The 20505-nt window shown below is 45.7% G+C and overlaps 1 protein-coding gene across 3 annotated transcripts in view; it reads left to right on the plus strand.

Annotated features, from left to right (window-relative positions):
• The window catches only part of LOC119168205 (branched-chain alpha-ketoacid dehydrogenase kinase), a 225222-nt gene that overhangs the window by 181247 nt on the left and 23470 nt on the right, over positions 1–20505 (plus strand). For all 3 annotated transcript variants that reach the window (XM_037419620.2, XM_075890993.1, XM_037419612.2), the window contains one exon: positions 12410–12502. In XM_037419620.2, the coding sequence (XP_037275517.1) occupies positions 12410–12502 (93 nt within the window). The remainder of the gene's footprint in view (positions 1–12409; positions 12503–20505) is intronic.

Consider the following 20505-nt stretch of genomic DNA (forward strand, 5'->3'; position numbering starts at 1 on the left):
TGCTCGTCTGCTGACAAGGCCGCTCATCGATTCGGTGACGGTACTGACGCCGACGTGCGATGAATGTGCGTGCGTCATCCGCGATCCATCGTATGTAAAAGCGATGTTTTCCGGCTTGTTCAGATTGAGTTACATGTAGATGTCGCAAATAGAACTCGCGCACTCGCTCATCATATTCGAGGCTGCAAGAGCAGCGAGGTCTTGCTTTCTTTTTCACATAAGATTGCCACATTTTCGAGTTGAGACCGCGGTGCGATAAGTTCATCGTTGTGAACGCGTTGTTAAAAGCACTCTTCCTATTACCAGTAGCCTCAATTGCGTGGGCGGCGAGCACATTCACCCTGAAAGAATTGATTTTTTGTTGTTTGCTGACGCGTGGTGAACTCCACTGTGACGTCCCGTCATGCAGTTCACGCACAAATGAGGTTGCTTCGTCAGACGAGGGGGAACCGCAGCAATGGTGCGTTTAGCGATAAGACTGCGCTGCCGTTCCGTCGCTGCAAAGATTTATTTCTCTCGTAGCTTCAGTGCTGCTTGTTTACTTGCTGGCTTGTAACTGTTTAGACTCGGAAACACTGCCGCTTTCAGGGACGTTGTCGGCAACCGATGGGCTCATGAGTTGGGCCTACACGGATGACTCAGCGACCACCGTTGACCACCGCAAGTTCGTTACCCTCATTGTCCTTAGCCATAGTGGTGCTTTTTCTGAAGTTCGTGGCGAACAAACCATCGCCACACCCGCTTCACAACTTTGTGTGGCGCAGAACTTCTTCACTGTAGCAGACAGTCGACAGCATCATGGCAAAATGGCGCATGCCCATGCGCTAACGATGGAGAAGCAGACGCTGGAAACGTCACTTAGCCCATTGAATGCCTAGGTTTTGTCACGTGCCCCAAGGAGCCAATGAAATCACGTGCTACTACTTCTCGATGATGCATTTTTTTTGAAAAAATAATGATTATGGCAAACCAGCGGGGGCGGGAAATTGAAGATGAAAAACGACCCTTCCAAACATGTTCAAGATGGGCACAATAGCTTATGTGTTATGGCAATGGTTCGTCGCAGGAAAAGTGCAGTTTCAGCGTCTATTTGCGCTCACAGGGGCGTTATAAATTGATTTTGCGGCAGAAATAATGACGCAAGAAGCTAGAAACTTCTTAGATAAGTTACAAATTCCGAAAATGTCAGCTGTAAAAAGTTGATTATTTCGGGATTTTTGACCCTCTGAGACCCGTGTCCCCCCTAAAGCAAGCCCACTTTTCAACACTGTCACCCTGCAGAACAGGCCTGCATGTTTGTAAAGCCGCACATGCTCCTGTGCACGCGACGGCATAACCCGCAACGACCGCAAGGCGTCGCCCTGCGGAGCAAGGCTGGCTGTGCGCACGCTATATAAGACGTGGCCGCGGCTGTACATGTACAGGCTGTTTCACACTTAGGGCAAATCTCAAAGCCCGTGGCATTGTGATGCGGCCAACGCTGCAATCACACACCGTCAGCAGCTCGTGCGTGCGCAGATGTTTCAGGAGTGTATTTTGAAACCGCGTCGCCTGCTACGGCTGCTCTTGCTTGCGGCATTGCTGGCCAGCACACGGATATTATTGTTAGTGCAGAAACTGGGCCGATAATATGGACTAAACCTTAGGCGACGCCAGCATCTCAGCTTTTATTTGTGATAATGAGGTGCTAGAAGCAGGATTTGACATCATTTCTTGTTTGCTTTCTCGAAACCCCGTGGTGCTGTGTGCGTTCATGAATATTTTATCATTGTGTGCACCACAGTACACTTGGACGAGGAAGACACAATTAGTACGCAATGTGCGTTGTCTTCATTTGACATTGAATAAAAGAAGCACCCAAGAGGAAGAGTCCTACTACCGCACTGGCTTAACACGATAAAACAAATGGCAATAAATTCAGAAATGTTTTAGGTGAGGACAAAGAATGAAGATATCTCTTTACAACGACATTTCATTACCACAAGACTCACTAGACGGCTCCGAAATATAGTGTAGTTTTTACAATAGAGTTTGATACTTATAGGTCGCTCTTTTTCTGGTATGCGAGACATGGTAAACCAGGCAAACAACACAGTACTACTCTTTTCAGACAACAAAAAAAGAATTAAAAACGTACGGCAGATGAGCCCCCCCTTTTATTGAGTTAAATCTGGATCTTGTGATGTCACGCCCCCATCGTTAACCGAACATATAACTGACACCATGCATTCACTGTTGTCTAGATTGAGAGCTATCATCGCTACTACTGGTGACATGAACTTGGAAGCGTGACGAGTGTGTTTCGGCGCCAGGAGCAAATCTTTCTGTTAAGATCAAGTGTCATCGAGAATAAGCACGTTCAGATGGTTGTTCTTTTCTAAATCATTTTTAATTCATTCCCATTTGTTTTGATCTGTTAAACCCGCTCCCCTGCTCAGCAGTCACCACCAAGTGCTTTGTTCATTTAAAATGAAATAGACAGCACGCACGGTGCATGTCCATTATTGTGTCTTCCTCATGTAATTACTGCGGCGGGCACACAATGAATAAATATTCGAGAACGCACACAGTGCCACAATGTTTTTATAGAGCAAACAAGGTATGCTGTCAAATACCGTGTCTAGTGCCCCATTATCACGAATCAAGGCAAAGAGGATGTCATTGCACAACATTTAGTGCCGACAAACATTAACTTTGGGCAAGTTGCTGCGAGAGCTTCTTAAAAAACTGCGCAGCAAGACGGGACATAAAAAAAAAGCATGCGCGACTTTGTCGTTACTTGTTTTTTTGTATTCAATCATCCGGTTTAGATTGTTTTGAAAATAATTAGTGCAAAGTATCGGCGCAGTTCCCGCAACAATAATGATATATTTATGCTGGCCGACAATGCGACACACGCCCTGCCATAGCAATCGACGCAGTTCAACTCTACATCCTTGAAGTGTCTACACTCGCGTGAGCTGCTGTTGGCGCGCGATTGCAGTGCTAGTGCCATCGCCATGCTAGGCACTCCAAAATTTCCCCTAAGTATGAAACGGCCTGTACATGCATTGCTTTGCTCGAGCTTTGTTCGAGCTTAACACCACATGCGTCCTATAACCCAGCCAGGGTAATAATTCCTTGATTTAGGAGCGTAATAGACGGTGTGCCAATGTACTTACCACCTAGCATATGTATATCTGCTTCGATAACTTCACGAGTTTGCTGAACCCTATGCCTTGCCATCACCTTACTCTGATTGAAGCAGGGTGTACCCCCACGGTCACAACAATCAATGCCGATGTGACCCTGCATTGTATTGAAGACGTTATTATGGTGTTCACGCAAGCAGTCACTTAGGCATCTGGCCGTTTGACCAACGTAGCTTTTCCTACACGTCAGTGACATTCAATAAACAGCCCATGCTGCACCGGAGACGAACAGTGTCCTGTGGTTCACGGAACACTCGAGCCCCTTTGAAGGTGGAGGATTCATCATTTTGCACTTCTGAGGTTTCTCGGGATTCGAGAAAGCTACCTGCATTTCGGCGTGCCCTCCTATCTTCTTGAGCCTATGTGACGCATTGTGTATATACGGCAACAAAACGAGGCGCTTTTTGTTTGTGTTTTCACGTTCATTGCCATCATCTCCTTGTCGAACCTGTCTCAATAGCTTTCCAGCAACAGCAGACAGTAAAGCCTTAGGGTACCCGGCATCTTCTAGCCAGCCTACTTGCGCTTCAACACTACGCTTCAAGGCATCAGTGCCAGACTTTTTCTATCATTGTTTCTGCTGTTAACACTATTTGAAATGAATTCCCATCAACTTGCCCAAGCGTCAACCCTTGCATCCTAAATTTGTTCTATTTGCAGAAATTATGGACGACAACTGGGGACGCCTTTACAATTATCAAGGCAGACATAGCCTACACCACTGCGGCTAGTGCAAGCAGTGCAGAAAATTTTAGCGCGGCAGGATATGTGATGCGAAAGCTCATGGCGTGCTTAAAGCCGGTATCTTTTTATAATCTCATTTTTTGTTGCCCAATGTCATGCAAAGAAACAAGCTGTAGAATATGCCATAGGAAACTTCTACTGTTTATATACTAGCAGCTGTGTCATAGTTGAAAAAAATACTATGGCATAACTTTTTCTCTTCCTATCGGCTGCTAGTACATCTTTCTAAAAGTACACATGGTGCGTGCAGCTTATCATAATTTTTGTCCTAATTAGTGTAGTTTGTGGGGCTTCAAAGTGGAAAATGCCAGGCTCTTGGAGTGAACGGTCATATTAGACACGGTCAGAACGAACCAAACAACACACATTTATTAACTACCTTTAGAACAACGATATCGTCATTCGAATTATTATAATATCAATAGTGATCAACCCACTAACACAGCCTTATGCAAAATTACACAACATTCAACAACATAACAAAAAAACACACTCAAGGCAGCTTCGCCAATGCTTGACTTACCACGAGGGCCCACGGCAGACGGCCCGCGGTGCCGCCTACCGTAGACCCACTGCTAGAGACAACTGTTCATGCCAATCGCCACCCGGCAAAGAGCCACCCGCCAAAGATCTCTTCCGTGCCGCCACCAAGTTCGTCCAGCAGGCGTCACTGCCGGGGCCAACATTCTAATCATGATGATGATGATGGTGGTGATAACAAACGCTCGCAAGCACAACACCACCTACCACTCGGTAGTTGTGAGCCCTAAATGTGGCCTATGCGCGAAAGTCGTTTGCCACGAGGCACAAACTACTTTACAGGGGATGTTGGCACACCCACATCCCCCCAACCTTAATTCAAATCATATAGAGAAAAAAAAAACATAAAAAAAGACAACAGTTACACAAGCTCTAACAAAACATGACAACACATATCTCTACATAATGCCCAAGCACAAAGACACCACCACCGGTCGACACTGCTGCACTGTCTGGCTCGAGGACTTCACCTTAGTACCGGTCCCACAACGGCAACGTTGTCGTCGGCGCGTCGAACCGTCACTCATGCCGACACGCCTTCCGGTTGTGACCAGCACTCACGAGGATGCCAGACTGCAGGCAGTTGCACAAGTACCAGGCATGTCCATCGCCCAATCTCACGACCGTATTCCTGGCCAGCGGCACTGACGATGTGCAGAAGACAGCCAGCCACTGGTTACATCACTCCCGCTGCGTACATTCCAAAACACTCGAAAGAACCATCAGTAGGCCAAAGGGAAGGGGGCTTCGGTCTCCTCGCCCCCGTAGTATGATGGTCAGTACTGCTAGCTAATACATCGGGGGGCGGCTGAGACGCCCAACAAAATAAAACAAAAAGCACTTTTACTGACTCGTGCATCGCAAGATAAAAAAAAAAATGAGGGAAGCAGAGTGCAACACCTCAACGCCATGATCCAATATAGTTGTGCCACGTGTGACAGGCGGCTGCGCAGAGCCTTAAGCCTAATGAGTCGCTCGACAACAATCGGCATGCACCCAGTCTAGGCGCAGAAGAGGCAACCGCAAGGAGACATCCACTCTGCAAGCTGGCCCTATCGCTCGCCGCACACAGCAGCTAACCGAGCGATCGGCGTCCACCGCCAGGACGGTGTAATGAAGCCCCGGCGTCGAGCCGCAATACCAGACAGCAACGACGCCGGACTCTCTGAGTCAAAAGAGATAGAACCTTTTTACAGAAAATCAGACCACCCACGAACCCACGAGGCTTCCGTACTCACTCCCTTTAAGCTTGGCCTACAATCCACATACTCTAAGCTTGCTCACCCCAGGATGCAGACCGCATGGCTCTCGTCCTCAACTGAAGAACGTTTTTGAAAACTAACAACAACAAAAAATACTTGCGAGCAGAAAAAAAAAAACTTAATCTAAAACTTAATCTGCCGACAAGTTGAAAAACGACACAACAGCCGATCTCCTCGCCCTCAACAAAGCACAATGCCGACGCTAGCAACGGAAGTCCCCGTAGGGCTACTCTTACCCAGCTCAGACAAAAGGCTGAACAGAACCGCAAGAACTGTCGTCAAATACTCCAAGAACCCCACATTGGGCACCAGTGTTGAGTCTCGAAGTGAAGAATTCCAGGCTCTTGGAGTTAACGGACATAGTAGACGCGGTCAGAACGAACCAAACAACACTCATTTATTAACTACTTTTAGAATGACGATATCATCAGCCGAATTATTATATCAATTGTGGTCAACCCACTAACACAGCCTTACACAAAATTACATGACATTCAACAACATAACAAACACAAGAACACACTCAAGGCAGCTTCGCCAATGCTAGATTCATACCCTTGTCACACGTGGCAACTTAAGTGCACCATGAGCGATTGTTATTATGCTCACAAAGTGTCATTTTAGCGGTTCCCTGCTGCACGAGAAAGCAAAGTGTACTTTGCAAATGATGGCAGTGGCGATCGACGGATTTCACAACATATATTTGTTATTTTTGCGCCTGTGTCTCATCGTCGGACTACGTTGTCTTCGTGGAAGTAGCACTTGTGGCACATGCCATCTTAAATGACTAGAGAACAACTCGCCTACGCATGTGCAAGTATACCTGGAAGTAAACAACAAACAACACGACGGACGCAGCCATTGTTGTGCATGTGCTACCGCATCACCCTATCGGACGTGGCCGCAAACAGCCCGACGGCGAAAGTAGCGAGGTTATTGTTGTATTTTATGACTTTTTTTATACATAACAGTATACATCATATCAAAAACATTGGTTTAAATATAGCATGAGCGCCGCTTTAGGCAGCAGCGTCTTTCTGTACAAGCCACTGGTACCAAGGTTACATATTTTATCGCAGCCGTCACAATGAAGTGAGGTTGGGGAACGCACTTGACGGCAAGTGTACTTTGCAGCAAGTGACACTAAACTTGCTCGTGTGACAGTGCGCAAATGACACTCGCAGCTAAGTGTACTCGCTCAAAGTGCACTTAAGTTGCTACGTGTGACAGAAGATCACTACAAGGGCCCATGGCAAACGGCCCGCGGTGCCGCCTACCGCAGGCCCACCGCTAGAGACGACCGTTCGCACCAACTGCCACCTGCCAAAAATGCCCACTCATCTCTCCCATGCCGCCACCAAGGTTTGTTGCCAGGCGTCACTGCCGGCGACACCGTTCTAACCATGATGATGATGATGGTGGTGATAACAAATGCTCATGAGCACAACACCACCTATTGCTCGGTAGTTGTGAACTTGAAATGTGGCCTATGTGCGAAACACGTGTGCCACTAGGTGCAAACTACTTTACAGGGGCAGTTGGCACCTTCACAAATTACTAAAACGTAATGATTTAGGCTTTCTTTCTCTATTTCCCGTACCGTGGCCAGGTGCTACTATGCTGAAGACAGGCACTGCATGTTCAGAGGGGTGCACGGTTGGCTTTCTCGTTGGAACATACCTTAAATTTTAATAGACTGATTTGTAAACAAAAGACGTTAAGTGTTCTGCTCCTTGTGTCCTCCTTTTTTATTCTACTCCGTATTGAAACTGAGCCCATGCTGGAAATCACTTCTCTTGTTATAATATCTTCGGTGAATCGCTCTTTATTGCCCCGCCGCGGTGGTTTAGTGGCTAAGGTACTTGGCTGCTGACACGCAGGTCGCGGGTTCGAATCCCGGCTGCGGCGGCTGCATTTCCGATGGCGGCGGAAATGTTGTAGGCCCGTGTGCTCAGATTTTGGTGCACGTTAAAGAACCCCAGGCAGTCAAAATTTCCGGAGCCCTCCACTACGGCGTCTCTCATAATCATATGTGGTTTTGAGACGTTAAACCCTACATATCAACCAATGAATCGCTCTTGATTATCTCTCGGGTTGATGTTTCGGCACCCAGAACGGGAGCCTTGTTCACATTCCCACAATGTCAACACATTTTTTATTCTCTTGTAGTCGATGTCCTTGTCTGTTTATGCAATGATTCTTTTCGACCAGCCGGGTGTCTGTAGAAGCCTTGATTGCCTCTCTATAGTATTTGCAAAAAAAGTAGGCACAGTGCATCACTGCCAAGCCAACAATAATTGTATTTTGTATATCAGCTAAGCTGTTTTTTTTTTTTTTTATTTGAATATACTGCAGGCCCTTCACGGCCCAAGCAGGAGTGGGTACACAGATACATCGAAATACATACATTGCCAGAGAAAAAAAGAAAAAAAAAATGAACAAACAAAAGAAGAAAAAAAAAAATCATGGTGCAAATTCAATACACTGTATGCGGTTGATGAAAGAGTCAATCGTACTACAACAAACAATGTCGTTGGGTAGGCTGTTCCAGAGGGAGATAGCTGACGGAAAAAGTGAATGTTTGTGAGCGTTTACACGACTTAAAGGTTGGCGTATTGTTTTAGAATGATTTAGTCGGAATGATTGTTTAAGTGGATCTTGCAGATAATGAGAGCGTGATATGTGGAAATGACCATGATATAATTGGTAAAGGAATTTTAATCGTGACATTATTCTGCGTTGAAAAAGTTGTTTTAAGTTTGCCCTTGCGAGTAAATCTGCGGTACTGGACTGCCTCGCGAATTCTGAATATACGAACCTTACTGCCAATTTTTGTATTCGTTCTATTTTACTAATCAGGTACTTTTGATGTGGACTCCAGATGAGATCGGCGTACTCTAAACATGGTCTAATTAGTGTTTTGTAGGCATTTATTTTAATATGTGGTGGTGCATTGCGCAGTTTTCTTCTTAAGAAAGATAATTTCTTTTCCGCTTTCTGACACATGGCCAAGATGTGTGGTTCCCAGTTAAGATTCTGCGTGAGTGTAATGCCTAGGTATTTTACTTGATTGCATTTTTCGATAATTGAGTTTCCAATCCTATATGTATAGTTAAGGGGGGATTTCTTATTTGTAAAAGAAATGCAATGCGTTTTTGATGTGTTTAATTTCATGCCCCAAGTATTGCACCAGGAATAAATTGCCTGAAGTGAATTGTTAAGTTTAGTTTGGTCGTCTTAATTGCGCACGACTGTGTACACGACACAGTCGTCGGCAAACAGACGCATCTGAATAGGGTTCTCAACGGAAAAGTGGATGTCGTTAATAAACATTAAAAATAGCAGAGGTGCAAGAACCGATCCCTGAGGTACACCAGAATAAACATCAAGTGGTTCTGATAGCTGATTGTCAATTTTAACGCTTTGTTTCCGTTTAGTTAAGAAGTTGTTGATCCAGGATATTATTTTAATATCAATACCAAAAGCCGTTAGTTTTTTGACTAAATCCAGATGTGGGACAACGTCGAACGCCTTAGAAAAGTCTAAAAATATAGCATCTAATTGGACGTTATCGTTGATTGCGTTGGCTATGTCATGAGTTAATTCAGCTAATTGGGTTATAGTTGAGAGGCCTGATCTGAAACCATGCTGTTGTTTGTAGAGAAGTTCGTTTGTTTCTAGGTGGGTTATTATGGCCTTGAAAATTACATGTTCCATTATTTTGCAGCACGAACTCGTAAGTGACACTGGGCGGTAGTTGCTTATTTCTAGTTTGGGGCCTGATTTATGTATAGGAACTACTACAGCATTGCACCAGTCGTCTGGTATCTGTGAAGTTTGAAGAGATAACGTGTATATTTTAAAGAGATACTTAGATGTCCAATTAGCGTATCGGCTTAAAAATGAGTTAGTGATTTGATCGGGGCCCGTAGATTTCTTTTGATCAAGCTTTTGTAATAGAGAAAGTATGCCCTCCTCATTTACGACTAATTCTTCCATGGGTATTTTCACAGTATAAGGAGGTAGTAGCGCATTACTGGTATGTTTCGTGAAAACTGACTGAAAAAACTTGTTCATCTCATTAGCAATGAGTTCGGGATCTTTAATGATTTGTTCCGAATTTTTAATTTGTGAGATTGAGTCTCGTTCATCTGATAAGTATCGCCAGAATTTTTTGGGACAGTGCGCCATAAACGAAGCTAACGTAGTGTTAAAGAAGCGGGTTTTTGCTTCTGACATTTTATGCTTTAATGTCCCGATAAGATCACGTACGTTGTTTTTGGTTCCCTTTTTCTGCCGTCGTTTTATTTTTCTTTTCAGTTGAATTATCTCACGCGTTATCCAAGGGTATTCTCGGTTGATGCGTTTCTTTTTATTCGGAATGAATGTGTCTTCGCAATATTTAACAGTGCTTTCACCGTGAGCCCCCCTTTTTTTTTACGAGAAATTGCCATATGTTAAAGTACATGCAGTTGTTAGTGAAGCACCCACCACCAAAGCACAGATATTTGCCATTTAAAACACCTTGTTGACGATTTTGTGTTTAGGCAACAGTACCAAGATTAGTGACTTGGGCCTATGCCAGGCTTGATCTGCGGTCAGGCCTGGCCGAGACAGGTAGATGAATCTCTTTTTTTTTTCGGGTACAGGCCGGGCCTGGGTCTCGCTTTCGATCTCTGGGCTAGGCTCAGGCAGGTAAGTTTCAACAAGTTCCAGGCGAGGGCCAGACCTAGCCTGAAAATCGAGGCCCGTGCAATGCTCTACCAGGAAGCGCTTCTTTTACAGCGAGAGCTGTTATGATGAGATCACAACTCGGGTCGTGCGCAGCTGTATGTCGCCGCCGGTGTCTTTAACCTCATCGTGCGAACGAAATTATAAAAAAAAAAAACCCAAGCCCCGAAGACATAGTGGGGCTCAAACCCGGGTCTGCTGAGTGCCAGCCAAGTATTCTACCACAGAGCTACGCTGGTGCTTGTGACTTGTTGGCAAACTTGCCTTAGGCAGGCTTGATGTCAAGAAAGCAATCGCGTTAATACGACTTGTGAAGCGTTTTAAAACAGCAAAAGAACAGCCAGTCGTCGCACAATGCGAATAGCATAACGAGTGGGCCGTCCAATGCTCCGACCCATTACAAGAGCGTGTTCTGGTTCCTCTATTAACTGTGGTGTATACCCATTTCAGTCATAATTTCCCATCGTTGTCAGCTACTGCATAAACAATTGGCACAAAGTTTCTTGCAAGTGTTTAGCGGATACCACACTTCTCAAAAGAATGACGAAAAATAGCATAGCGAATGCCGACGTACTACCCAAAAGTTTATTATTAATGCCCCAGTGTGTATCAAGCAAGTGTTCTTGCAGTAGTTACCCAGTGAGTGTTTTGAAAAGGCTTTTAAAGGCCGCTCTTCTTGCTTTCGCTGTGACTGTGCTGCGCCTTCCGCGCAGGTCTGGCGTTTTTTTCTTTTGCTTTCTCCAGTTTGCCTGAATGAATGCCTAATGAACGCTACAATGTTTGTTGCACGAATCGCCAACATTGTTGGTCACTGCAAAAGTTCATCTTAACAGGAGAGACTTGTTCGGCGGTTCTTCTTAAATGGATATACAATTTTTTTTATTGATTCTATGGGAAACCAAACAAATGTTTCCCTGTTTGGCATGAGTTAGAATTCACGTAAACTGAGTTTGCCTTTACAATAGTTCACTGTGTTTGAATTCCTGTGGCATTTTGAAGAGCAGTGATGACCGGATTTTGTGGCGCTGTTCTGTCTTCTTTTGTTGTTCTTTTTTCTTCTTCCTTTTCTCAGTTGTGCCATAAATATTTTGCTTGACTGTTTACCAATTCGCCCAATCTCACGCTCTACTACCATCACGCTATCCTGATGGGGATATTCTTGGCAGATGAAGCGTAGTGCATTATTCTGTGTTCTTTCCAGTCTGCTTGCAAGGTACACCTGATAGGGGTTCCCAAGTTCAAGAATGGTATGCACCAGAGTTCTGCAAGTGCTTTCTTCCTGAGAAATGCACATGAATTACCTTTAGGCTTTGTGCTATGAAAGGGTGCTTCTCAATTTCTCTTTTTAAACCATTCTGCCACAATGCGGAATATTGAAGAAAGGATTCGTAATATTTTGTGCCCATATGTACTGAGTTGATTAATATGCCTTCATACTGACACTTGCTAGAGCCCTGATTAGTGTAATAGGCGGAGCAGCTGCCCTGAAAATATCGGTTCTTGGTGTGATCCTGGTCCAGGGCAAATTTTTCATCCATTGAAAAGCTTTCTTACTGAGAAATCCATATGGATTGGCTTGTGACTTTGTACTACGAATGACTGCTTCTCATCTATTGTTCATAACCCTTCCACCACGTTGCAGGATTCTACAGAATTAATTTTCAACTATACAGGGCTAAGCTATGCTTTACTCTTGCCTCTCATTGTTGCCCTCCGTTTCGTTTTCACATCACTCTTCTCTACCCTTTCCCACCACATTATATGAGGCCAAGAGCTGCTTGGCTTGCTTCCTGTGGCACATACCTGTCTAGTTTTCTATCTACAACACTGGCCTTACTCTGTACTTCAATAGCTCTGCAATTAAAAAGCAGTGAATAGCATTGAAGCATAGCTTCCAATATGTGAACTGTGAATGGAACTTTCTCTTTTCCCTTTCTTTAGTGCTACAGTGGAAAATCACATGGACAGCCCGGAATCTAGTCTTCCTCCAGTAACTATTACCATTGCCAACAATGACATCGACTTCATCATCAGGTGAGTAGGCTAGCTAGTGGCTTGTTTTTTTAGTGGTCAATTTGCATGAATGTGTAGCGACATAGACGTGACAGTGGCTGACATGGCCGTGTAATTTTTCGCCACATCATATGGAAGGCTTAATGGTGTGGTGGTGGCTGCAGCATCCGTACTGCCAGTAGTGTGAGCACGGTTTCTGATGGAGGTGCAGCACAATGGTTGGAAAATGACTATGATAATGCCGCTACAGATTACCCCTCCCACTCCTGCAGAAATGAATCTGAAATTTAGATTATGACTGTGTATATACAAGAGAGCTCATGACACGAAACAGAGGGGTCCATGGGCAGTCCAAGTCATCAATACAGAGAGGTTTATGATCTTTCCATTGGGGAACACTGGAAATGGGCGAAAAGCTGGGCAAAAGCACAACTCTGTGGTTGTACCCAGGCGGGCACTGCAATGATGTGATGGGGCCTTTTGGGAGTGCACCTGGTGTTGCGAGTGAGCCCAGACACTGGAGATGCCTGCAGGTGGTACGGAGGGCAGATGTGCAAGGGCTGGTGCGGGCAATGTGTGCAAGACATTACAAAGTGGCACAGTGAAGTAGCAACAATCAACCATCGACGAGTAATCTCTGGAACTCTTGCAGGAGACGGAATTGAGAAAGAGACAAGTTGTAGGTAGCATAGCTAACACTTTTTTATTACTCAAAGTAATAAACATTAATTGTACACTCAAACGTGACTCAAGAACGAAATATGCTACACTAATTGGCTAGACAGTGAGACAGAACCGAAACTAACAACAATCCAACTCAAGTTCGTTTCTAGCCCTAAGCTGACTCTAGGCAAGATGGACTTTCGGGGGCTATTCTCATGCGATCGTGCAATAGTTGAACATTCTTAATGTTCATGATGCCATTCTGGAACTAAGATGAAGTGTTATCGTCGCCGAAGTCTTTGAAGACGTCTTGCAGTTATTGTAGTCGGCACGCATCTGCTTGACGATCTGCTCGTCTTTACTTGTGACCCGGAACCTATCAACGTGTCAATCCGGGGATTGCTAAGTGGCTTGCCACCATCCTGTAAAAAAGGTCAAGAGTCCCGGGAACTGCTGTTGTCCCACGAACTGCTGTTAGAAGGTGCCGCAGGTCCAGAAAGCATCTCCTGGTGTCTACCAAGATCGACAGCTGCTTTCTAGTGCCCGGAACGCCGCCACCTTCAAATCCGGGTTAACTGAGCCTTCGCCACGAGAGCGCCACTCTCTTCTTCAGCCTTTCTCGTTCGGCGCTCCACAGGACAATGCTACCTTATCTGCCGGGAGCTTTCTATCACAGCTCACGTTGCGCACCATCGGCTTTCTTCCAATCTATCCCATTCGTGAATTCGGCGCATATTCGCACCATCGAGGCCTCGCACCATCACCGCATTTCAGCGTTTGCACACGCCTTGCACCCTTTTACGCATGACAGAATGATTGCCATACTGTGGCTTTCATGCTTTCATGTTCATGCAGAACACTGACTCGGATGTCAGTAGGCAGACATCGGGACCTGAGCAGTGTCCGATGGATTGACTCGACCACTGCTATTGGTGGTGGGTGTGTAGTGATGTTGTACACATCGGGCAGCGGTAAATTACACGGCTTGTCAAAAGACATGCCAGCATTATAGTTACATGCCTGCTGGTTCACAGCTGCTGTAAAAAACTTGGCAGGAGGCATTTCATGAGAACCAGAAAATAAGTACTCTGGAGGAGGGTAAGTCAATGCACTTGGACTACTTGTGGAAGCACCTCTGGTAGTCGGCACACAAGGGCTCATGCGCAGGTCGGCATGGTTGATGGCAGCCTCTATGGTAAGCGTGGATGACCTGCCTTTATGGTTTGCCATGGGCAGACCATTCCTCTTGTCCTCAGGTGCGTCATTCATGGTTAGAGCGTCTTGGAAGCTCAGGTGTCATTTCTTGGGGGCTTGAACTTAGGTTAGGCTGTGGGAGACTGCGCAGGTGAGACTGGTCGCCGCTTGCAAATCACACAGAGGGCTGAGGTCGATAAGAAGTCAGGCCCATGGTATGATGGTAATGCCTGCAAGGTTGGTGGTTGAATAGCGGGTGGGACATTGTCCCTAGCAATGACAGATTCCAGGGTGTGCGGTGCGGTAGCTGTCGTAGACTCGGCGTCGAGGTGTCACAAGCTGTCCAGGTTTAGGGAAGATGGGTGGGGGGCAGGCACGTGTGGCAGACCTTCGTACGAGGGCCTCCAAGGAGTGCCTATCACTGGGGAGGTCTGTTGAAGTGGAGATGTCTTCTACTTGGTTTTCGTAGTCGGGCGCAGGAATAAATGGCGCTTCGGTTGGATCCAAAGTAGGAGGAGTCGCAGCCGGGAGGTCCAAGACTTGGTCACAGGAGAGCTACGGACCATTTTTTTTTTAATTTTTATTTGAACATACTGCAGGCTTTTCACGGCTCATGCAGGAGTGGAGACAAGAAGATGCGTACTAAGCATCGAAAGAAAATTGGCATCGTTTGTGCATAATTCCACTGAGTGCATAGCACAAGTAACAAATGTGGCATGCATTACTTTTCACATCTGAGACATGATCGCTTTTAAGTACGAAGATGTGCGCTAATCAGGGGGACCAATCAGGGGGGCCAATCTGCATCTCTTCAGAAAACAGGGCCAAGCAGTTAGAGAAACAGGAACAAATTTGGATGGTATACGTTGTAAGGCCAGCAGCAAAGTCCTTTAGAAAATACGGTTACTTTGTGCTGTTCATCACTTCAGCACAAGCTCTACAATAAAAGCACAACACATGCAAGACTATGATTTCTCCTTAAGATATGTGTACAACTTTGGGCATCCACATCCACTTGGGCAAAGTGCGAATTTTCCCCCTCCTGTTGCACGATTTTCTTTCGGCCTGAGCAGGGATCGGCAGCCCTCACGTATAACATATGCTGCGTGGGTAATGTTATCAATTGGGACTTTATGTAAAACATGATGGCAAAAGTGCACCTGCAGTGCCATATAATTGCTTTCTCCGTAAAGAGTTAGCTGAAAATGTATTAGTTTAAAGGCAATACTTTTGCTGGGGATAATGTTTTTCTGTGTCCACATACAGTTCTGTGCTGCAAACCTCGCTCATGTTCATATACAAAAGACTCTCCATAAACGGAAATCTTTTAAACGGAACAAGCCCTTTCTGACAAGATTGGTTTCGTTCTTGCATTCTTGACCCCTTGATCATCTCCCAGTGAATGGAACTCCTGTTAAAGGCCAACTGCAGCGATTGCTTGACCATGTCGAAGTAAAGGTGCTTTTATATTCCCCAGATCCTCGTGTCATGAACATGATAGCCAAAATGCTCGGCTAAGTTTAGAATAATTTTAAATAAGCAAAAAGTGTTACACCGAAACGGAAACCCAACTGCAGTACTATCTTCGTGGGATATAAGCATTGGCAAAAACCATGCAAACTGGAAACTGTGCAAGGCATGCCGGTCTCGTCAGCGCACAGTGTGGAAGCTGCCTGCGAAAGCGGCGAAGTGCAGACGCTTAAGGGAAAGGGGACCCCATCGCAGTAGCCACACCTTGTCTGTTACTGACTGTGCTATGTGCACAAGCTCATAGGAGCTGAGGAGAAATGACAGCTGAAATTCGGTCGGACGGATGTGGAGCCTAAGTAAAATCGCTGAAGAGGAATGGCGATTGCTGGTTGTGCATTCCACTGTCAGATGGTGCCTCCTGTCCAGACTGCTCAAGATTAGGGGGGCCGTGATCGATAAAATGCTATCGCTGAAAAGCTTGCGGAATAACTGAAGACTTTGTATATTGCTACAGGAAGAGTGCATATTGCCGTGGTATATTGGCCGCATTCAAATAGAGCGCCCTTCACCGTGCCGCACAGAGACCGTGGCCGCACGAGCACCTGGCCAGGCATAGCTCGCACGCGTCACGCGCTCGGGGTTCTGGTGAAGAAAAGGAACAGGTGTTCCTTGGTGTTCGAAAAACTCACAGATTTCTCACAGTTACCTTAAGTTGTGGGCACAGGCTCGCCCTAATAAATAAGCTTGTGTTATAGGCCTCTGTGCTTCAGTATTGCTTCATTTTTGATGGAGGTGCTGGGGTATAAATCGAAGCCCCATGTACGCAACACAGCGTAGCCCCGACCATCAGCGTGTCCATCCTATGGAGCAGACACCTGTGCACCAAAGGGCCAGCCATCATCTTCGAGGTCACTCGCTCGAGTTCAGCCCCCTTCACTGCAGGCCAAGGGGAACTCAGACAATGGACGCCTCCACAATGGCCACTCAGGTACCACCGGCACGCGTGGTGATTAATCAGCCTCACCAGCCGCCGGTATTTCATGGCGACTCTAACGAAGACGTCGATGATTGGCTGAATCTCTTTGAGAGAATGGAAAGTTTGAATGGTTGGGACGAGAGAGATAAGCTCCGCTGGGTATACTTTGTTTTAGAGGACTTTGCAAAGACATGGTTCCAAAATCACGAGAGCACTTTGCGTACCTGGGATGAATTTGAGCGGCAAGTGCTGGCTACTTATGCCAGCACCAATCGCAAAGAAAAGGTGCAGGCTGCTCTTGAAACCCGAAACCAGCTCATCAATAAAAGTGTCGCGATATATCGAGGACATGGTCCGCCTGTTCAAGCATGCAGATTTCAACATCTCTGAAGTTGCGTCATCTCATGCAAGGTGGTGAAGCAAGAGCTATTCGCTGTTTTCGTCCGCAACCCACCAATCACAGTTGCGGAGTTTTGTTCTGAAGCGACAGCCATCGAAAAGACGTTGGAACAGTGGGATTGGCAGTACAATCGCGACATAAACTGCGGTCCTGCCAACGTCTTTTCTGGAGGTCTGCAGAATGACATGGAAGCCCTGCGAGAGCTCATCAGATCAATGATCAAGGAAGAGCTCAACAAGTTGCGAGCACCTCACATTGCAGTAGTAGTAGTAGTAGTAGTATTTTTATTTACAGTAAGCCGGATACAGAGCTCACTGCAGGGGCAAAGGGCTGAAGGCGAACAGCCTGACAAAGGCCCTTGTCCCTCCGCAGTCCGTGTCAGTGCAAAGCTTAGACATCAGCACTGACAAACAATATATATATTCAATACATTGGTTTCAAGCAACCTAAAATTGTAAACACAAAATTCAAACATAAATAGCATAAGAAATTTACATAACACATTTTAAGAATTAGAGGTCACTCTCGTTAAAATTCACAACTAAGCAATATCAATGAAACAACTCAAAAACATACACAAAATGCATGCGGATACAATGAATTCCGCTGTATACACTCGTATAATTGACATAGAAGTTTATGAACCATTTAAGCATTTGCAGAGGCATGAGACTCCATTACGTAGTTTTGATAGTGTAGACCGGTGGTTATGAATAAGTTCTTTATTTGTTTCTTGAAAGTCGCACTACTAGCCCTAAAGTTCAATTGATCTGCAAGGGTATTTAAAACCTGAGGTACCTGGTAAGCAATACTTTGTTTTCCATATTGGGTTCTTGTTTTAGGAGCTCGTTTCTTTTGTTCTCGCAGACTGTAGTGTGGTCTTCCGGTGCAACTTTCTTCATATAGCTTAGTCTTTTGTATTAACTGAAGTAATTTAAAATGATATAATTGATCAATTCTGAGTATGGAATGTTTAATGAATAGTGGAGCAGTGCGCAAGTCTTGTAGATTCCCCCTGTAATTTTCAAAGCAGCGCAATATTTTCTTTTTGGCTCTGTCTGTTGTCGACGTAATGCGAGATGAACTAAGACTGGTCATACGGGAGTCCTTGTGTGAGCCACAGCCAATCCAACGCATCCCAACGTATTTGGAGGTAGTCGGGCAACCAGCGGCGCACAGCAATGCGGTAGTGGCGATGGTGGCTCCTTACCCACCGACAGTGCGCAGTGCTCCTTTCCCACCAGAACCGACGTGTACCTCCTACCTGCCACCAGTGCGTAGCGTAGCTCGCTAGGTGGATCGAAGGCCCCGAAAAAGTGACATCTGGCGTGACCATGAGCGCAGGCCTTTGTGTTTACATTGCGGAGAAGCAGGTCACCTGTATAGGTTCTGCCCTTACCGACAGGCTGGACTAAAGGGCTTTCCATTGTACAAATCATGTCCTCGAAATGGTGAACGGCCAGCAGACATCGAAGAATACCTGTCCACGCGCCCAAGTCCGCTCACACCACGCCAACATCAGCGAAGATCACCTAGCCCACGTGCATCTTCCAGACAGCCTGGGAATCGTTCTCTAAGCCCACACGAGGAAAACTGAAGCAAGCGACTTGTGGAGGTGAGGCTGCAGATAATGATAGTTATGAAAATCCCCCATGACGGTTTCAGGGTGACGATACTGTTTGCAACGGATAAGAGTAGCAGCGCAAAAATTACGTCCGATTTGCATTTAAAAATCGACGGGTACGAGCTGAATGCCCTAGTTGACACCTGCACTGATTATTCGGTAATGAGTCATAAATTGGCAAAGGGACTGAAAAAAGTTGTGACGAAGTGAAGTGGGTCGCAGATACGCACGGCAGGTGGTTACACTATTACGCCCCTTGGCAGATCCACAGCCAGGCTCGAAATATGAGACTTTATTTACGTTGCTGACTTTTCTGTACTGCCAGAATGTTGTACTGCCAGAATTTGCTCATTCATTGTAATCAGTGTGTACCCTCATATTGTTACAATGCTTAGGAACTTACAACCTGGATATACGACCCCCCCTTATGTAATGCCTTCGGGCCCTTAAGGTTGAATAAATGAAAAATAAATGAAATGGGAGCTCCTATTGGGAATGAATTTTCTCCAGGCTAATAACGGCATAATTAACCTGCATAGATCGAGTATCTCATTCTCAATCGAACAAGCCATGCCTGTCGAAGAAGCCGAGGAGTGACTCCTTAGTGCTCTGCGTGTTGTTGATGCTGACGTAACGGTGCCGCCACGCAGCAGTAGAATGGTGCTTGTCGAGAATGAGGCATTCCACGACCGCGAAGGTATAGTGAATGGCAACATAAGCCTTTTTTGAGCAAGGAAATCATCCTCGCTAGGGCCTTAGTTCATTTAGCCAATGGTCACGCAGACATCCTTCTAACGAATTTTGGAAATTAATCTCAACACGTCGCCGAAGGTACAGCTATCGCCTATTTCCAGGAGTTCTGAATGGCGACTGAACTGTGCTGCTTAATGACTACATCAACCGCTCCACGAGTCACTTGCAATGTTGACGTGTCAGTTATTGTTAACAATAACCTCTTGGAAAGTGAAAAGAAACGTATAAATGCCCTGATAAAAGAATTTGCTGACTGCTTCTCCACTTCATCGAAGGTGCGACGCACATTGGTTGCGAAGCACAGGATCATAACAGAAGAGGCTACGAGACCTATATGCCAGTACCTATATCGAGTGTCACAAAAGGAGAGAGAAATCGTAAAGAAGCAAGTAGAAGAGATGCTTTCCGATGACGTAATCCAGCCTTCGAACAGTCCATGGTTATCTCCCGTAGTGCTTGTTGAAAAGAGAGATGATACACTTCGATTTTGCGTCAACTATCGCAAATTGAACAGCATAACTAAACAGGATGTGTACCCACTGCCGCGTATCGAGGATACACTCGATCGCCTGCGATACGCTAAATTTTTATCCTCCCTAGATCTCAAGAGCGGATATTGACAAATAGAGGTGGATGAGCATGACCGTGAAAAGACGGCATTGTTAACACCAGATGGCCTCTACAAATTTAAAGCACTTTTACTCGGCCTGTGTACCGCACCAGCGACGTTTCAGAGAATAATGGACGCTGTTCTCGCAGGATTGAAGTGGCAGTCATGCTTAGTGTATTTGGATGATGTCGTATTTTCCGCACCATTTGACCAACATCTAGAGCGACTGTGCACGATAGTGAAAGTCTACCATCCGCTAGGCAGACTTCACAATCAAACCGGAAAAATGTCACTTAGCCTTTGAAGAGCTGCGATTCCTTGGGCATGTCATTAG

This window comes from Rhipicephalus microplus, chromosome 3 (genome assembly GCF_043290135.1).
Source record: "Rhipicephalus microplus isolate Deutch F79 chromosome 3, USDA_Rmic, whole genome shotgun sequence".
NCBI classification, from domain to species: Eukaryota; Metazoa; Arthropoda; class Arachnida; order Ixodida; family Ixodidae; genus Rhipicephalus; species Rhipicephalus microplus.